The sequence below is a fragment of the Gambusia affinis genome, linkage group LG20 (genome assembly GCF_019740435.1).
Source record: "Gambusia affinis linkage group LG20, SWU_Gaff_1.0, whole genome shotgun sequence".
NCBI classification, from domain to species: Eukaryota; Metazoa; Chordata; class Actinopteri; order Cyprinodontiformes; family Poeciliidae; genus Gambusia; species Gambusia affinis.
The window spans coordinates 6,114,825-6,132,965 of NC_057887.1; the positions used below are offsets into that span (position 1 = coordinate 6,114,825).

The 18,141-nt window shown below is 38.4% G+C and overlaps 1 protein-coding gene across 8 annotated transcripts in view; it reads right to left on the reverse strand.

The window, feature by feature from the left end:
* abcc3 (ATP-binding cassette, sub-family C (CFTR/MRP), member 3) overlaps positions 1-18,141 on the reverse strand; it is a 56,360-nt gene that overhangs the window by 17,993 nt on the left and 20,226 nt on the right. For all 8 annotated transcript variants that reach the window (XR_006369345.1, XR_006369344.1, XM_044103176.1 and 5 more), the window contains exons 4-17: positions 17,433-17,570; positions 13,405-13,530; positions 13,218-13,279; positions 10,264-10,395; positions 7,036-7,293; positions 5,297-5,474; positions 4,733-4,894; positions 4,554-4,646; positions 3,396-3,599; positions 2,421-2,567; positions 2,252-2,336; positions 1,978-2,044; positions 1,765-1,891; positions 39-215 (exon numbers count right to left, since the gene is read on the reverse strand). Coding sequence is in view for 6 of the 8 variants with exons in the window: in XM_044103176.1 (XP_043959111.1) it covers positions 39-215; positions 1,765-1,891; positions 1,978-2,044; positions 2,252-2,336; positions 2,421-2,567; positions 3,396-3,599; positions 4,554-4,646; positions 4,733-4,894; positions 5,297-5,474; positions 7,036-7,293; positions 10,264-10,395; positions 13,218-13,279; positions 13,405-13,530; positions 17,433-17,570 (1,956 nt within the window). In the remaining 2 variants the exon portion in view is untranslated. The remainder of the gene's footprint in view (positions 1-38; positions 216-1,764; positions 1,892-1,977; positions 2,045-2,251; positions 2,337-2,420; positions 2,568-3,395; positions 3,600-4,553; positions 4,647-4,732; positions 4,895-5,296; positions 5,475-7,035; positions 7,294-10,263; positions 10,396-13,217; positions 13,280-13,404; positions 13,531-17,432; positions 17,571-18,141) is intronic.

An 18,141-nucleotide genomic window follows, 5' to 3' on the forward strand; every position in this document is an offset into this window, starting at 1 on the left:
CAGGAGGCAGGAGTACTTTTTGCTTTTTGCTTTTCTACCTTTTCTCCGATCTCTGTCATGTCTCCTCCAGGCAGCACTTCCAGATCTGGCGTCAAGGCGCAGGCGTCCAGAACACGGCGGTATTTGGACTCGTGGAAGCTCTTCCCAAACAGGATGTTGTCCCTCAGGGTGGCATTTTGTATCCACGCCTGCTGGGGAACGTAAGCCACCGACCCCTGAGAACAGAGTCAGATTTCAGTTAGCTCTCATGTTTTTTTGTGTGCAGAGTGTGTGAAATGTTCACCTTCTGGGCGTTAAGGATTCCAGCTGGCTGCACAAAACAAATCATTTGCAATCGTTCCACTGTGTATGCAGTGCAAGCACTTGAAACTTGACACTTTAAAGCCTAAACCCCGACAATTTACGATCTACAAAATGACGACCTAGAGTAGCTGCTGAACATCAAAGCTGGACTCTTTTTTTATTTTTTTAGATCTGTCTAATTATTTTTTAATCTGAGGTATAGCTGTCAAAAATGCTGATCTTTTAGAAAACACTGAACTTTAGTTATACAAAAAAAAAAGTACAGATTTCTACACAGTTTGCTTTTTTAAGCCATACGTCACTGCTTCAGATCATTGAATAAATTTCAGGAAAAGACAAAAACCTGATCAAAGAGAAATGTGACTTTTCAAGTGATAATTTTATTCATTATGGGGGAAATATAATTGGACCATGAATGAGCCAATAACCACATCTGGGCCCAAGTACTGACGGATCTTTAGAATAAAGAAAACATTTAAATAGAACCGCTTTAAAGTAGATCTGGACTGTTTGTATGTGTAAAATAAATTGCTAAGGGGGAAAATACTTTGCAAAATATAGTTTTCAAAGTATTTTCCAATAACTGGGAAGGTGCATATTACTGCACTATTAAACAGTAGAAATAGGATTGCTGAAAAATTTGGGAAGCAAGATAAGCTCAACTTAAATAGCATAAATCTAAAGGAAAATATCTTGAAATCTGTTGGAAAAATATGTTAGTCATCATTTTTATAATCCCATATTTACTTATTGAATTATTACATGTATAGTATTTGTTTTACTTAGCTTCTTATCTTATTCATAAACTCAAAGAATCATTTGCATTTATTACTTGCATTGTTTTAGGTTTATCACCTACTAATTTGTTTTTTTTTATGTTCTGCTCTTTTAACCGAGTTCACATCTGCCTGTCCAAAGTTTGCTGTGACCTTTTGATGACCTCTGACACTCCAACATTACAGAAAAGTATTGTTTCCTGTGTGTCCAAAGACACAGACTATATAAGTGAGGTCATTTCTGTTGGTGTCAGAGACTGAAGTGATGTTACTGGATTTGTAAACTCATCCCATTTTCTCCGATTTGATTCTGTTTTGAACGTTCCTAATATTAATTTTCATAACAAAATCCTTGTTTTAAAAATTCCTGCACATAAACTATTCAAACTCGAAATTAAGTGTTGATTTTGAAATGTTTGTACAATGATGCAAACATTACTTTCCCCATAATCTGTGGGAAAGTATGAAAGATTTCATCAGGGGCGTGAAATGTTTACTATGCTGGATTCTTGAGGTCACAGAAATCGTAAAAGTTTTGGTTTCAGTCAAACAGAAACTCGTCAGGTTTTACAACAGTGAGTCACGTGTTCAACCTTGTTGGGAAACGTTGCGGTAGGTTCAGCTGCAGTCTTATGAAAAAGGGAGATGCTACTTTCAGGGAAAGTGATTCTCAGTGAAGTCATACCCGAACAGAAACTTCGCCTTCCACTTTCTCCATGTCGCCCAGCAGCGCGGAGATCAGCGAGGATTTCCCACAGCCAACATGACCCACCACTGCTACCAGGGAGCCCTGGGGCACCATCACGTTGATGCTAGCAACACAGCAAACATGTCACAGTTAGAGAAGTAAAACCACAGGACTTGTGAATGGACGTATCTGTAGCTGAGCGTGGCGTACTTGTCCAGAACAGGTTCATCTTCTTTGGCCCACGTGAATTTCCCGTTCACCACCGAGACGGCGAACTCTGTTGAGTAACAACGGGATAAAAGACTTTCTTTTCAACAACTTTCAACTGATGACAGACGAGAAAGCCTGAGTCATGTCACTGCTGTTTAGATTCAGAGACACTGGGTGAAAGGTGAGGCGGCTTTGCAGAAGGATTTCCCTTTTGGAAGAAGTGAAAAGAAACCCTGACAACAACCTTTAAGTAGGAATTGAGCTTTGTTTTTACCTGAGCTCGTCTTTCTGTCCACAGAGTTTGGGTCCAACTCATCATGACTCAGGAAATTTTGGATTCGCTTCAGCGACACGCTCGCCTGAGAAACAGAAGAGAGACGTAAAGCTGCAGAAGAAAACGCAGGGAGGACGAGGAAGAGCAGAAGAGGGGGAAGAAAGGACACCTGTACGAGACCGCTGATCACTTGAGGGAGCATGTTCAGAGGAAATCGAAGGATGTTGAAAAGGGAGAGCGACACAAAGGCCTTCTCTGCATCCAGAACGTTCTTCTCATCTACAGTGACAAACACGGCAAACGTCGTCAAGGCAACCTGGAGACACATGGGAAAAGCAGCAAGACGTCAAGGCCCATTATTACACCATGGAAAAGCAGTAATTAGCATCATGTAAGCACATTATTTTACTTGTTTCGGAAAACAAAAGAAAACAAAAAGACAAGTGCTGAATGCATTAGTTTCTGCTTACATTCAAAGATGACATGGGGTCCTTCAGGACTACATTCTCGGTTACTTTTATTCAGTCTCTATTAGCTACCCGTATCCTGTATTATATAGTATAACTCCTGCCATTCATATGCTGCAGTAATAGGGATCCCCTATATTATGTGGCAGGCTAAATGTCATTTGTTTCATATTTCTAATTAGAAAACCTGAAGAGGGAATAAATTAAAGAGAAGTAACTGCTTTTAAGACCTACTAGAAATTAAACATCTGAAAATAGGTATTTTAAAATCGCTATAAAATATAACCAAAACTGACCAAAGTACTAATCAGAGAACCAACTCTCTCTTTGATTAAAAATGCCTAAGTAGTCTAAACTAGTTTAATTTAAATTCTATATATCAACTCTCCTGTTTAAGGTACCTGTGACATTTTTGGGGGCTCGTCTAGGATTTGGATCAGTCGTCAGCTACTAAATTCTTAAACTATATGACATTATCAAGATGCAGCAACTTGGTAAAAGTTCAAAAACACAATTAAAACAAAGATAAGTGATGAGAGTCTCCTGCTAAAACAAATTGAAGAGGAAGGTCTCAGAAACTACATAAAATTATTGACAAAAAAGAGCAATGTGGTCTCTGAGGTTTTTATTTGTTTCACTTCTTATTGTTAGTAAACAGTAAAATATTAAGAGCTTACAAGGAAAGGGGCACTGGTCCAGGCCATGGTGGAGAGTGCTCCCAGGTAGGCTGTTTTTCTGAGGACGATAAGCTCCTTCTGCCGAATCGCCAGGATCTTTTCTTTGAAGGAGTTCTCCCAGGCGTACAGCTTGAGGACTTTGATGCCGTTAAGGATCTCATTCATCAGCTTGATACGAGCGTCCTTGTGCTGCATCTGTTCCACCTGAGGAAGACATTGTTTTTATTGTGGATGTACAGACCTAGAAATAGCCACTATACATAAAAAGCTAATAAGCTACCTTAAAACCTTATTTAAGGTGGATTTTAGAGGATTCCATGACACACGGCAAGATTCTACATGTGATTTAGATGTACGATGCAAAAACCAACCAGTTGGAAACTCAAAAATCCATATTGACCATAAAAAAAGCGCTGAAACAATTTTCAAGTAATTTTCTCTTATCAGTCAGGTGTTGAAATTAGAGGAATGAGAAATATAAAAGGCTTTTAAAGGGAGGCACAGGAGAGCGAGACTTTGATCAGATAACAGGAAGGCTGAATAGAGCAGATTTTCTAAATCTCCTTATATCGAAATAAACAGATTTTTTTTTTTTATCTCAGTGTTAAGGCAAGAAAATACATTCCCAAGGGAATCCATATGGAAACTGTTGTGTTAATGTTAGCCTGTGCTAATTGCTACTAAAACATCATTAAGACAATTTAAAATTCAGCATAATTTTTTCAAACCTTCGTTCCTGTTTTTTTTTTTAACTGTTCCATCATTTTTCTGTGCAGCTGGGTTGATTTTAGCCAATTTTTTATTTTTTTTTACTTCGCTTTATTCAATTTCCATTTGGGATCAATAAAGTATTTTTGAACTTGGATTTAAATCAGTAAGCTGGAACTTTACAGAAACTTGAGGTTGGAAATTAATCTAAAATATTTAATGGGGCATCGCTACATGAGAAAGTTTAAGTCAGTTCAGCACTGGCACTTGGCCTAATCCATCCACCATGAGCCCAAGATGTTGGAACCTGTTTTCTGTTCTGTCGTCTCGAGAAGATCCACAGTAAACAATTTGGAAATAGTGCGTAATAATTACAAAAAGTACTTAAGTTTACCTTTTAAAACAAATAATCAAAATTAAATGAATTCCACACAGCTTCCCTCTCTGTACCTGATAGGCGCGCGTCTTCATGGCGATGACGGCATTAAAGGGGATGAGCATGACCATGACAGCCACTCCAGCCAGCACAGATGGACCAAGGTTCTGCAAAATATGAAAGAAACATGAACTTCAACAGTGCTGGGATTTTTAAATGCAGTTAAATTTGCTATAATATCTGTGTTGTGTACCTGCCAGAGGAAGTAGAGCGCCAGCATAATTTGCAGAGGAGCAGACCAGAGCATGTTGAGGAAGGTGGTGAGATCCATGAACCTTTGAGCGTCGACAGACATCAGATTCACTATTTCTCCCACCGTAGAGGAACGCTTGGCAGCATTGGTTATGACCAGAGACTGAAAAAAAAAAAAGAAACAATAAAAAGTGGTGAGAAAACCACTAATAAACCAATAATAAAAACAATTATTATTAAAATAGATGCTTAGTTCACTCTATTGACTGTTAAACTTTCATTAATATCTTCAAAGCCAAAGCAGCGTAAGCGGAAAGTTTTTACTCCACAAACTAGCACAAATGCAGCTGAGTTGATTGACACAATTTTCCATGATTTGAAGAAAGGGGGGTTGGGAAGGTTTGTTGACCTTTCATGACCTCTGGAAACATTTACTAATATCTTTAAAATGATATAGAGGCACAAACGCAGCACAGGCATTTGCCACCAATTTTGATAGATTTGAAGAATGTGGGGTGGTGAACTGAGGTTTGAGAAAGTGACAGCGCGACTGTCGGATGTGTACCTTCCTGTAGATGGCTCCTATGAGAGCGGTCCGGACGTTCATCCCCGTTACGAAGCAGTACTGAAAGTGCCGGTGGAGGATGAGAGTCTGCAGTATGGCTGTGAAGAACATGAGGAAGGCCAGCGTGTAACCCCACCAAACAGGGACGTCCTTCTGACTGGTGAAGGAGATCAACATTCTGGAAAAGTAAACAAAATTCAAAGTTACAAACAACCGCAGCCTTCAGATTCAACAATCTGCACCGCGTTAATCACTGGCGGAGTGATTTCAGGTGTCCTGCGTCACCCGTTTGTACTGAAATTAATTAAGTTGATCAGTTTGTACCAGGGCACAAATTATCATCAACTAAACCTCTTTATCATTTTATCTTATTGCAGTTGATGGAGGCTGCAAAGCCAATAGAAACACCTTTTTATTTCCAGAACTTTGGGAAAGTGTAATTGGTGAAGTCTCAGTTTTGTTATTTTCTTAGATTAATTCTTAACACTGTTTAACATCTGGTTCTTTATGTGATATTATAGAAAAATATAAAGATAAAAGGAAGATCCTGAATGACCTCCACAAGTCTGGATCTGAAAGCAGAGGCTCTTCAACCCGGAGACACTTGTAATGTATGCAAACCTTTACATGTGGGTGAAGGCAAACATTTGTCTTCTTTGTCGTCGTTATTTAGGAAAAAGAAGTAGCTTTGGTAATCCTTACTGACCTAAAACTGAAGGAATGTAGTTGAATTTATGTCAGGAAGTGAAAAGATTCTGAATTTTAAACAGTGTCAGTAAATATCTTGTTTCAGGGGAACTTGCAGACTACTGAAGGAAGCTAGCATGTCAGCTTTCAGCTAAAGAAAAGTCTTTTACTGTTTCATGCTAGTCGATTTTAAACTGAGCTATCATTCATTTAGCTTTTTTAACATTGTTGTTTTAGCTAATTTTTCCTTTTGTTTCTTAATAGCTAGTCGACCAGGCAGGTACACTGCTCGTCATTTTCATACTTAAAATTCTTTAGGGTGGTTTCTGGCCTTTGGCTACTAGCAAAACTAGAGAAGATACAATCAAGCCCTTTAGGTCAGTCTGAGTTATTTGACTTGTTTTAGTGGATGAGATTTAAACCTTGATAAGATCGGACAAAAGATTGCCGGCTGTGGGTCAGAGAACACGTGGGTTAAAAACTAGACAGAACTAGAAAAGCCATCTTGACATATTTGACTGAACACACCAGCACACTTACAGTTTCATCATGACTTCAGTTTTTATCCATTTTTTACTGAAGATTTTAAGATATGCAAGTAGAGCGCTGCATTTTGAAAACTCAAATTAAGTCTTGAACTTTTTGCCTGTGCTACACAGAACAGATACGATCGGTATTAGTTAACAATCTTGAGTCATATGATAAAATGCACGGAGGGAAATTTGTTGGTGAACAGCTCCCATATCTTATCTGACTGAAACTTGGAGATACGGCTTTCACAGAACATTTGCCTTAATCAAATTTCCACCCGGGGGCCATTAAGGGCCCGAAGAGGAAATCTATTTCCATCTTGGACAAAGCTAGCACACATTTTTTTACTTAGAAGAAAGCAACACTACTTTGGATAGATGCAAATGCAACATGCAAAAAAACCCCCCAAAGTGCTGGAAATAGCTATTTTCAGAACTGGAACAAAGAGGGCTTTATTTGCTAATGTGTCGCAGCGTGGACAGCGCGCTAACGGAGACTCTAAACTGTATTTATTGTTTTACCTGAGCAGCTGCGGGTTGACGAAGGTGATGGAATCCTGCAGGAGCTTAAAGCCCGAGCCAATCAGAAAGTAGGGGCCGAACGCTTTGATGAGGGTGCGGAGGAAGGACGGCTGGTGGGGAGCCGCTTTCTGATTGGACAGCAGCACCTCCACTTCCTCCGGGCTGGTTTCGCCCCCCGCGGCTCCTCCTGAGACGTGGTTGGTGGCCGATGGTTGCTGCTTAGCGTACGTCGCCTTGGTGGTCAGATTCTGTTCACTGCTGTTAGAGGGGTAGAAATAAAAAGATTTAAAAAAGTAAATGGAAATGTCAAAATAGGCTTCATATGTCATTAAAGTCATTGTGACACACCCAATTAAAAACGCGGTTACCTTGGAGTAAAAGACATCTATTTTATAATGAATAATTTCAACAATAAAACAAAATATAGAATTAAATCATTCAATGCCTCGATTATCCTCCAGGTTTACAATAATCTTTTTGTACTGAAAAGTTAAATTACAACCAATTCTCACTTTTTAGGGCAAAATTGTAACAATTTTCTCCAGTTTAATCATTGATTCTTATTACAAAACAGCTTTAAACAAGCTATAAAGTCATCCAGGAAGCAACATATTGGGATTTTCTAATATTGGTAATATTGGTATTTATGTGTGTTTTGTGTTTTTCTGTTTGCTTTTTTTCTCTCTCATTATTTTTCTGAGTTGGTTGACCCCACTTTGAAAAAATCACTGCTATTACTGATTGGAAAATAAACTCTTCTTGAAACCATAATTATCTATCACTGATCTGCAGTCTTGTTTGTGAAGAGGCGTAAAAATTAAACTATTTAAAACATTTTAAAAAATCATGGGTTTGTATTTGTAGATAATTACAGATCTGAAGGTGCTTAAGTCACAAAAATGCAGTGAAAATGAGCTACTATAACTCTTTTTAAATTATTTTAGCTCCAATTTCTACATTGTAAAAGATTTTTATTAGTTATTTAGTCTCAGGATGAGATGGATACTTTTACCAGCAAGCAAGTTTCAACACACAGCAGGAGAAAAACGTGAATAATTGTCCCGTCCAACCAACTGCATTTGTTTAAGTATTGACCGTTAAATCCCTCAGCAGGCAGTGAGGCAGTCAGCAGTCAGGGGGAAAGAGTCAGCTTGTTAAGGAATATATTTATTTACATGAATACAACAAACCTATTCTAACACAAGCTTAGAGAGCAGAAAACCCTCCATTTGTCAACTAACCGTCGAGCTTCAGCTGAATACAAACAGGTTTGTGTGCAGCTCAAAGAAAAAAACCAATCCAGCTTTGACATATCTATTTACGAGTTAATCTCAGTCCAGAATGAAACTCACAGGAAAAAATGTTGTGGCCCTGAAACAGGAAGCAGCCTCCAGGAGGCCAGAGTTCAGCAGACCTGTTATGCAGGTTTTGTTTTTTTTAAAGAGTAATAAAAACGTACAAAAATTGTACTCCGGGGCAAACTAAGAAGCCAGACCAATTATAGCTGAAAACATGGTGCGGTGTAATTACCTGAGCCATGAATGATTTTTATTATGAATTAGCAACACAGACACAAAACCATGTCTAATTAACTTAAAGTGTGTTTTTAGCACCCTTTTTTTAAAAAAAAAAAAAAAAAACATTTCCTTTTCTTTTTTTTTTTTCTTTAAATCTGGTAAGTCAGAGAGCTGGAAGAAGTTTGACATATTAGAGGAAACCATCCCACTGTGTGGGTTACATAGAGCATGCTCAGAGTTTCACTTGTGCAGCTCAAAGAGCATGCACTAAGAGACCTGCCCTCTCTCACAACATCCTCTGCTCTCTGTGGTCTAACAGGGAGGCAAAAAGCAACACAATTCAGCTGCACCAATTATGCACAATTATAAAGGTTTTTAAAGGTTTTTACATGGGGAAGTCTGGCGTGTATTTGTGTGTAAAGCAATGAGGTTTGTTGTGAAAGGAGCTTTGCACATAAGAAGTCAGTATTTGTAAAGTAATTTAGGATCAGACAGACTGAAGGGAGAGTGTCTGTGAAAGAAAAGAAAATATTTTATTTAATTTGACTTATAACAAGACATGTTTCTCATGTCATAAGTGAAAATCTGCCAGTGGAACCAAAATGTTTTCATTAATATTGAGGAATTAGTTACTAAAAACAACCTCATATGTCTTTCTCAAAAATTACTTGTAAGTTAGTTTAGTTTTATTTCGAGTGTTCCAAGACATTTGAGCAGGAAACTTGACCAAAAATAAATGAGGACTTTTTGCAGTGCGGTTTGAAAGGCTTCTGCAGGTTTCACCAACTCAAAATTAAGACTTTTTAAGACCATCATGAATTAAATTTAAGACCTGTATCACGACAGAGACGTACACAGAAAATCATATAATTTATGTACAAATGTGAAGCTTCTTGGCACACAACGAACATAGCGTCATAAGAGTTGGCAACAGGAGTGAAGCCAGTGGCAAAGACGAACGTCATCCGGGCAACAGGCAGTAAATTTACACTTTACAATGATAGATGCTAAAAAAGCTAGCTAGCCAACAAAGGTATAGTCAGCTGTAGCTTCCACCGCCTCGAGTCACAGAACCCGATGAAGATGTCTGAGTGCGACTCAAACTTTTTCCTGATAGAAAAATCTCACGATAAATATAAATTGCATCAAATATATAAGATCTAATAGACCGGCCACGACCAAATTTAAGACCTGTGATTAGGGTATTTAAGGCCATCTTATATATTTTCTAATTAATCTTATACACTTTAAGTCCTTAATCTTAGATTTAAGAAATTATTAAGGGTGCATTGTATTTAAAGGCATTTGAATATATGACAATGCAAGTCACATGTGTCATATTTTGTGTGTAAAGTAAAAAAAAAAAATAATTATGCTTCTACTCTGTGTTAGTCTATGACATGAAACCTTAAGACACATTTAAGTTTGTAGTTGTAGCTTGACGAATGCCTAAAGCTATTCAGACATTTTTCTAAATAACTTTAGACATTGAGCAGCAATTTTACAGGTAAAAATAATAAGTTGCAGACACAGTAGAGTTATTTTTACATTAAAATGATTCAGTTCAATCTGATGTTTAAAACATTTTTTTGAAAGTTTTCATTGTTGGTAAACTTTCTTTTTTGAATGAGTAGCAAAGACTGAATGAAAGCACTTCATGCCTCAGGAGCCGGAAACCGGCCCCTTCGCTCTAGAGCTTTTAAACTTGTACCTCTTGATCTTGCTTTGCTCCTTCTCCCACTCCTTCAGGAGTTTCGGCACTATCTTCTTGGAGCTGTCGCGCTCGTTCAGCGACCACAAGTCTTTGGCTTCAAGGGGCATTTTGTAACCTTTGATGGCCAAACTGGGAGAGAGAAAAAGCAGCTGAATTGAGACAATCACATACAGTAAATAAATACAGAATTTTCACGACATTCAAGTGAAAATCTTCAGTAGCCTCATTTTTTGTGAATCTAATTTCTGTTCCAGTGATTATCTCCAGACTTCAGAGCAAGCCTGCGATGCTTACTGGTTTCTAGATTCACTAGGGTTTGGAAAAGTTGTGGCTTTAAATGCTTTTCTTCTGCTCCATGTGTTGCTGCACACTGTCACTCAGGTGGCTGAACAAGAGCTACAATGTGACAAAAAAAATACAACTTTGACATGGAAACTGAAAGATCACCACTGAACACTCTTATAGGGATAACATCTGTTTACAACTACAAAGGTGTTGTTATGCATTTGTTTCAAATTACTTTGATACGTCACATTTTTACTAGTAATTGAGAGGAATTTGGTTCTACGTTGGTTTTTTTTGGAAATCTGAAGTATCTTCCACATGAAAAGTTTAAAGTTATTACAAATAATTTCATGGCTACAAAACAACAGTACATAAATGAGCACGGGAATAGCTTTAACAAAGTTTCTGCAGGTTTCACCAACTCAAATTTCAGACTTTTTAAGACCATTATGAATGGAATTTAAGACCTGTATCTAAAATAGATAAAACGTACAAACGTCGTCCATTCAACTGGCAATAAGTTTCCACTTACCCCATGATAAAAGGCTAGCTATGAAAGGATGTGTTAGCAGCTAGTAGCTTCAACCGTCCTGAGTCACAAAATGTAATGAGATGTCATAGGTATATTAATACCTGTGATTTATTATATTAAAGGCCAACTCACATTTTAAAAGATAAATTTAAGATATTTCAAGGCCTTAATTTTAGATGTACGGATTTAAGACTTTTTAAGAATTCGCAGACCCCCCGTTTAAGCAGTTCTGCCACAGTGAGTCCCAGCCAGTGTTGTGTCCACTTGCAGGTCCTGCGTGGCTCCTTCCCATTTTTATAACCCCGTCAGAGGTGGTACAAGCCAGACCAAGCCATGTACTGCATGCACTGTCTTGGTTAGGCTTTAATCTCATCAACTCAACATTTCTGGCTTTTTATCTTTAAGATCAAATGAAATATCTGGGTTTATTTGAATCAACAATGATAACAACCACACGGAGGATGACATGCAATGTCATTTTAAGTTTCAACCATCGATCTGATCTGCTGTGCTTGTGTTCCAGTATATTCACGGCCACAGCAGCAAGAAAAACACAGCCAGTGGAGACATACCCAACTTGGCTGAACCTGAACCAAACATTAACCTGCTAGACTGAGACTTGGTAATGAAGAAGTGGCTTTAGATGCTCCTGTAAGCTAACAGGTTTACAGGAAAACTGTCTTGTCAATTTATATGGCTTAAGACAGACGTTTGGGTTTTGGGCACAGACCTATAAACCAATGCACAGAAATCACCGGGAACTGTTCTTTCACACAGGAAAACACCAACGCAAACTGCATATTGAGTGGGAAGAGAAACCTTTTCCTGTAATACTGATGTCCTCCCACTCAGTCACTGACACAGAGCAGAGCCTCAAGGTCGTCTGAGGTCGTCTGAGCGACGGGAATCAGAATATAGAGACTAAAGGAGGCTCAGAGCTTCACTCACTCGATATGGGTCACAATTCATTAGAGGAAAGGTTTGCAGCAGTCATTCAAGTTTTTTTATATTTCATAATTTTCAAATTTTTATGCTAAATGATTTACTAGATTAGACCAGTGGCATCTAAACATTTTGTCGTGAAGTCCAGAATTATTAAGTTGCGTTATGAGTGATCCATTATCAACGGCATTTAAGACCCGAATCTCCACAGAAATGTATAAACTTCCTCCTTCTAACTGGCGATAAATTTGCTCTTACTAATGAAAAATGCAAAAGGGTGTATTAACAGTGGATTATTGGTACACTGAAACGTCTATAGCTGCAAATCGCAATGAAGATGTCTGAGTGTGACTCAAACTTTTGCCTGACAGAAAAATGGTTTTTGAAAAATCTACGTAGAATATACAAGACTAAATAATCAGGCGACGATCAAATTTAAGACCGGTGACGAACATATTAAACTTTGTTTTAAAAATGAATTCAAGACATTTTAAGGCCTTGATTTTAGATGCATAAATTTAAGACTTTTTAAGGATGTGTGAACACTAATGATAATTTCCAAAGCTTGGTGGTTACAGTCTGTGTGTTTTCCAGCATGAATGAGAAGTCAGTGAAGGAACAGACGACTGGTATTTTCAACCCACTGAGAAGCTGACAAACTGATCAATGACAGGACATAATATGGTCATAAACTGGTCGAGAAGTTTTTATTATGATAATAAAACTTCATAATAAAAGTCATAGTGGTTTTATTCGCCACTATAAGTTTGATTTAGTGGCTAATAAAACTCTTTAAAACCTCTAAACTGTTGAATATTTTTCTTCAGTGACCCATAGAAACCAATAGAGTCAGTCCAGAAAAAGACATGAGAAATTTGTTATATTGTCCTGTTGCGTTAAAGTTTGTCTGTATTTCTCCTTCTGGTGAATCTTCTTTAGCAAATTAACAAGTTGTCAATCCGAATGTAGATATTTCAACACAGTTTTACTCAGCTGGAGGTTTGGTTTTTAACTTGGATTTGTTAGCCGCTGCTCTTTGAAACAGAGAAAAGCTAATAAATAAAGCTGAAATATTCAACCTTTTATTTTCCAATTCTGAAATATCGCAGTTACTTCAAACTAAACAGAGATGACAGATTTCAGAGTCATCATAAAATCGTATCACAAAAACCAGAACTAATCAGCAGCCCACCTTGTGAACCACCAGAAGGTCACGGTGGACAGAAAGCCTGCTGTAGTTTCAGGGCACGGATTCTGGGGAGAAATCAAAACAGGGGCAGAAACACAAGTCAGGGCAGTTAAATATATATATATATATATATATATATATATATATATATATATATAAGGTGTAAACTGCTGCAACGTGTGGGACTCACAGGGTCAGTGACCACATTGGAGAAGAGAGGAGGTTTCTCATTCAAGCAGCAGAGGACGAGCTCGAGGAGGATCAGGCCGAAATACAAGTAGAAGGAGGTGAAGCGCAGCTTATCTGGAACTTCGTCCTGAGATGCACAAAACAAAAAAGGAAAGAGAAATACTGTCAATTATTTATCCAGGATAAAAGAAGCTTAGTCTGATTTAACTTCAGACAGAGAGACAAAATGTGTTTGTGTCTTTATATTATGTGTATGAAAATGTCTGGTTCAAACTGGAAATAACTTTATTGCAAAACTGTGCAGTTTGAATATCAAGCCCTTTCAAGGAATTTGTACAGAAAATAATCACTTTCCAAACCTTGAAAACGCCAAATTGAAATTAAAGGATTTCGAGCACCTGTAGGAACCCTATGATCAATTTTAACTTTGCACATAACACTCCACACTGGAAGACATTTTAAATATCCGAAATAAAACACAACAAGTAGAAGGGAAATAAAAAACCATACAACCGAAACCTCAAATAAAATAGAATTTGAAATCTCTGCCTTTCAAAAAATAGCAATCATTTTCATTTATCATGCGATTAATTGCTCAAGGTTTCCCCCAGAGAACCTGCTAAGCCCAGTGGTTGGATGCTTTCATCCAGCAGCCCGTCGTGTTTTTGAGTTAAAAAATGTTTAAAGTCGACAGGAAATTTGAAACCATCTCTTGATAATTATGTGTCATTGAAAGATTAGAAGATTAATACCTGAACACCAACTATAAAGTCTTAAAAAAATGCAAACATTTTGAAGAGACTTAAATAAATAAGCAATGCTAAGCCTGGTGGAAGCAAAAGTAAAGCCTGGTGGCCCGCCAGGCTGATAATATACTGACTGATGAATTGCTTATTGCGACAGAATTAACTGGTTGAAATAACCAAAAACAAAAGTCATGTGAAAACGAACCGAAGGTGACCCATCACTGTTTTTAATGTAAAGCTGCTTAAAACCACAGATGGTGTTGAGCAGCTTACTGATGATTCATCAGAGCAGACAGCCTGAATAATGCATGTGTCACTCTGAAAAGAGAAGAGCAGGAACAAAATACAACATTCTGCATAGTATAGACACTTGAAAGTGACTAATAAGTTTAGTTGTTTATTCTACGTTCAAGCTTCAGTCCAGGTATCAAAATTCAAATAACACTTTATTCTTCCAATAATCAATAAATATGTTTAGCAGCAACAATCTATTACTTCATGTCATACAACTATGGCTTTTTTGCCAGCCTCCCATGGAAATCTCACAGCGGCCCATATTTGTTCTCTGCATAGAATATGAACCTTATAAACAGGTTAACTGGGGGAAAAGCCTCCTGATTATGGAGCTTAATCCAGTAGCTCAGGTATTTAAACACAAGCTCAAACCTTCACCCAAAAAGCAAGCGACAATGCCAGAGAGAGCAGAGGAGCAAAGCCTCCTGCAGTGCGAACAACGCTGACCTGGAAAACGCCTACGCTGCACCGACTCATGCTTTATGACCCGTAAATGAACATTTAGCTGCGACGTTGAGTCACTGCAGACTCAAACTTTGAGTCTGGTTCCGTGGAACCGCTTTGGGGGTGGCAGAGCCCCCAAACCGTTTAAAACCGTCTGTTTCTCTCCTGATCCGGGATTCTGGTTCATCTGTCAGAAGACAGACTTGAATCATTAATGATCTCTTACATTTTAGGATGGGTGGTGACTCAAATGTTTACTGTCGTCTGGTAACAAGTGCTTACATTCCTAAAAGTAACTATCATCTTCAGCCGTGTGCTTCAAACGGGTTTCCGTCCATACAAAGTATGAAGATGAAGACGTCGGTCCAGTCTGGGTGAAAGTCATTGTCTTCCACCTGCTACTCTGGTTTTCTCGTTTTGTATTGGTTTTCTCAGCATTTTTACTTCTTTCGTAGCTAGCATATTGATTTTAATCAAAGTCATGGGAAAGTTGTACGACTAAGAGAAAATTAAATTTTATCTGATCTGGTGAAAATCTGGGCAGACCAAAAATCCTGGAAATGTTTTTTTTTTTTTTTTTAAATGCATCATCTCATCCTGAAATAGTTGGAGAAAACGGCACACAGAGCTCTGTGAGCAAATAAATATATATATATACATAAATATAAAAAACCAGGCGTTTTGGCATGTTACATATAGAAAAGGCGGTTGATGTTCCTTGACGCTCATCATCCAGTCTCACTACAGTATTGAACTCTTACTTTTATTAAAATGCTTTTAATTTATTTGTTAAACGTGTCACTATGACGGTATAATATGAAACTAATAATATGTGTGAAAAAAAAAATTAAGCCCTTCCACCTCCTCCCAGTAGTCCTACGGCCATCTGCAGAAATACACAGTCAGAAAAAAACAATCAGAAGGAGGAGGAGGGTCTTAGCGCTGTCAATCACCCTGCTGTATTCCCAAGAACATATCCCACAATGTACAGCGATATTTTAAATATCTCTGAGTTCAGATGAGGCTCATTTGACGGAACTTTTAAATTTAGATTTAATGAATGGGCCTGTAAGCTTGTGGCTTTAATAAGATACAAATGTAAAAAAACGTTTGAGCACAACAGTCACCGCTCGCTTAAAATAACCGGTACAACTCCATAAAGACATGTCATATCCTGTTATTACAGTTGGTGTGTATGTGTTGCCATGATGTGGATGAATTTTCAACAAACCCCAGGCTTTTTCAAAAAAAAAAGAAAAAAGCCAACAATGTTTCTTGCCTTTCAAGTACTCATATTTACTAGGTCATTCGTCCTTCTGCTCTGTTCCCCAGGAAAGTCTCAAACTCAGCTAGCTGAGGAGCTTACGGCGCTGAAAGGCAACAATCTAAACACTCAGCCTGCGTCACTGGAATTAAAGCGCATGCTTTCCTGCTTCCAGCGCACGAGTTACAGTTTGTTGTCATTTCTTTTTCACACTTCCTGCCCGTCGCGCAGCCTGCGGGTTCATTTGGTGCGGAGTCGGCGCGGCGCGCACACTGTAAGTGAGCCGCTAGGAACAACAAGTCCAGTATTCTGCTCTCTGTGCTTAGTGTTGCCCTGAGCTGAACCCTGCTAAAACATCTACTCACTGTAAACTCCACAGCAGCTCCTAAAAACAACACACAGGCACCACTGAGTGATCAAGTGACCTGAAACGACTTGGGAGTCTGAGTGGTGCAGAAAACTGCAGCAAACAATAAAGGGAACGAAAAGGCAGATTTGACAGTTAGGAGCTGCAGAGCAAAGTTATTAGACTAAAACTGACAAAAACTGAAATTGAGAAAACATTTTTGTGAACTGAAATAAATAAAAAGACAGTACTTAACGGGGGAAACTATAACTAGCTGGAGCTACGTTTATAAAACTACATTTATAAAACTAACAAAAGCACTGGAAATAAAGTCAAATATTCTTCTCTTTCTTGTTTATGAATCTGTTTATCAGCCATCAGAACTCATGTGAAATAGATTTTCTTTCCCCCTACAAGCAGGTTACGTCAGCTGTCGGCAGATTACGTCACTCAGTGCTCCTCCTGACGGCCCAAACGCCAGTCTGCAAAATGGCAACAGCAAAAGTTGGAAGAAAACACCAGAGTCCAATGGTTATTCAACAATAATTGAATCCTTTTTGTGAGAAAAAATGTATCTTCTGTTGAATATTTATTACTGAACCAATGCATGCATAATCACAACGCAATACTTTGGTTAATTTTTAGGTGCCGAATTAAAAAAGGCAAAAGTTTAGGTCACACACAGTCGTTTTCATTGCGTTCTTTGACTTGAAGCTACCGGTAACTCAATGCTAACATTGTTAGCTAGTTAGCTGCCAAGGTCAAAGAATGAAAAAGCTAAAACTAAACAATGTTTAACTAATAACTAATAGCAAACTAGCAATTCTACTCTAAAAACTAATTAAAATTAACTGAGTTAGTCAAAACGTAACAGCGAAAAACAACTAAACAAAAATGAAAAACCCCAAAACCATTGAGGTGGTCTGCGCTCTTACCGAGCTGAAGGCCTTCAGGATCTTGGAGCGGAAAGGCACGATGGCGCACAGCACGGACAGGAACCAGAAGATGAAGAGGACCCCCGAGGACTGGATCCCGTGTAACCTCTCATACTGGATCAGGAACGTGGCCAGCAGCTGAGAGAGGAAGAGGAGGGGGAAAAGGAGAAGCTGAGTTTCATATTAGCCGGAGCAAAGCGGTGGAGGTCGCGTTAGGTGAGCTGCACTCTGACTGGGGTTAGCATCCTGATTACAATCTGTTTTCCATCAAACACGGGGTCAGACCACCGCTAATCCACAAATTTTCTGGATTTTCAGGATAAGCCGGTGCAGCTCTTCTGAAGTGTACGGATTATCTGAACCGGTCATCTGAGCCCTTTTAGCACTCCGTCACTCCTAAATACTGGCGTCAGAACCATGGTTTATATTAAACTGTGAGCCTTTATCAGAGATCAGATAGGAAAGTGGATATCTTTGGGTTTAAATGTCAGATTTACTGCTTTTGCAAAACAGGAAAAAGAAAAGTCACAGCACATGGATCAAATCAGAACATCCTGCTTTGCTAAAATCAGATGGGAGAAGGGTAAATACTTGAGAAGGTCTTGAAGAAAGAAAAGGACTGCAGTGATTAGTTCCACCTAATGATCTTTATGACATCTGATGGTGAGGTTCCTTCAGAGATCAGCGCGCTCTTTCCGTTACGACTCGC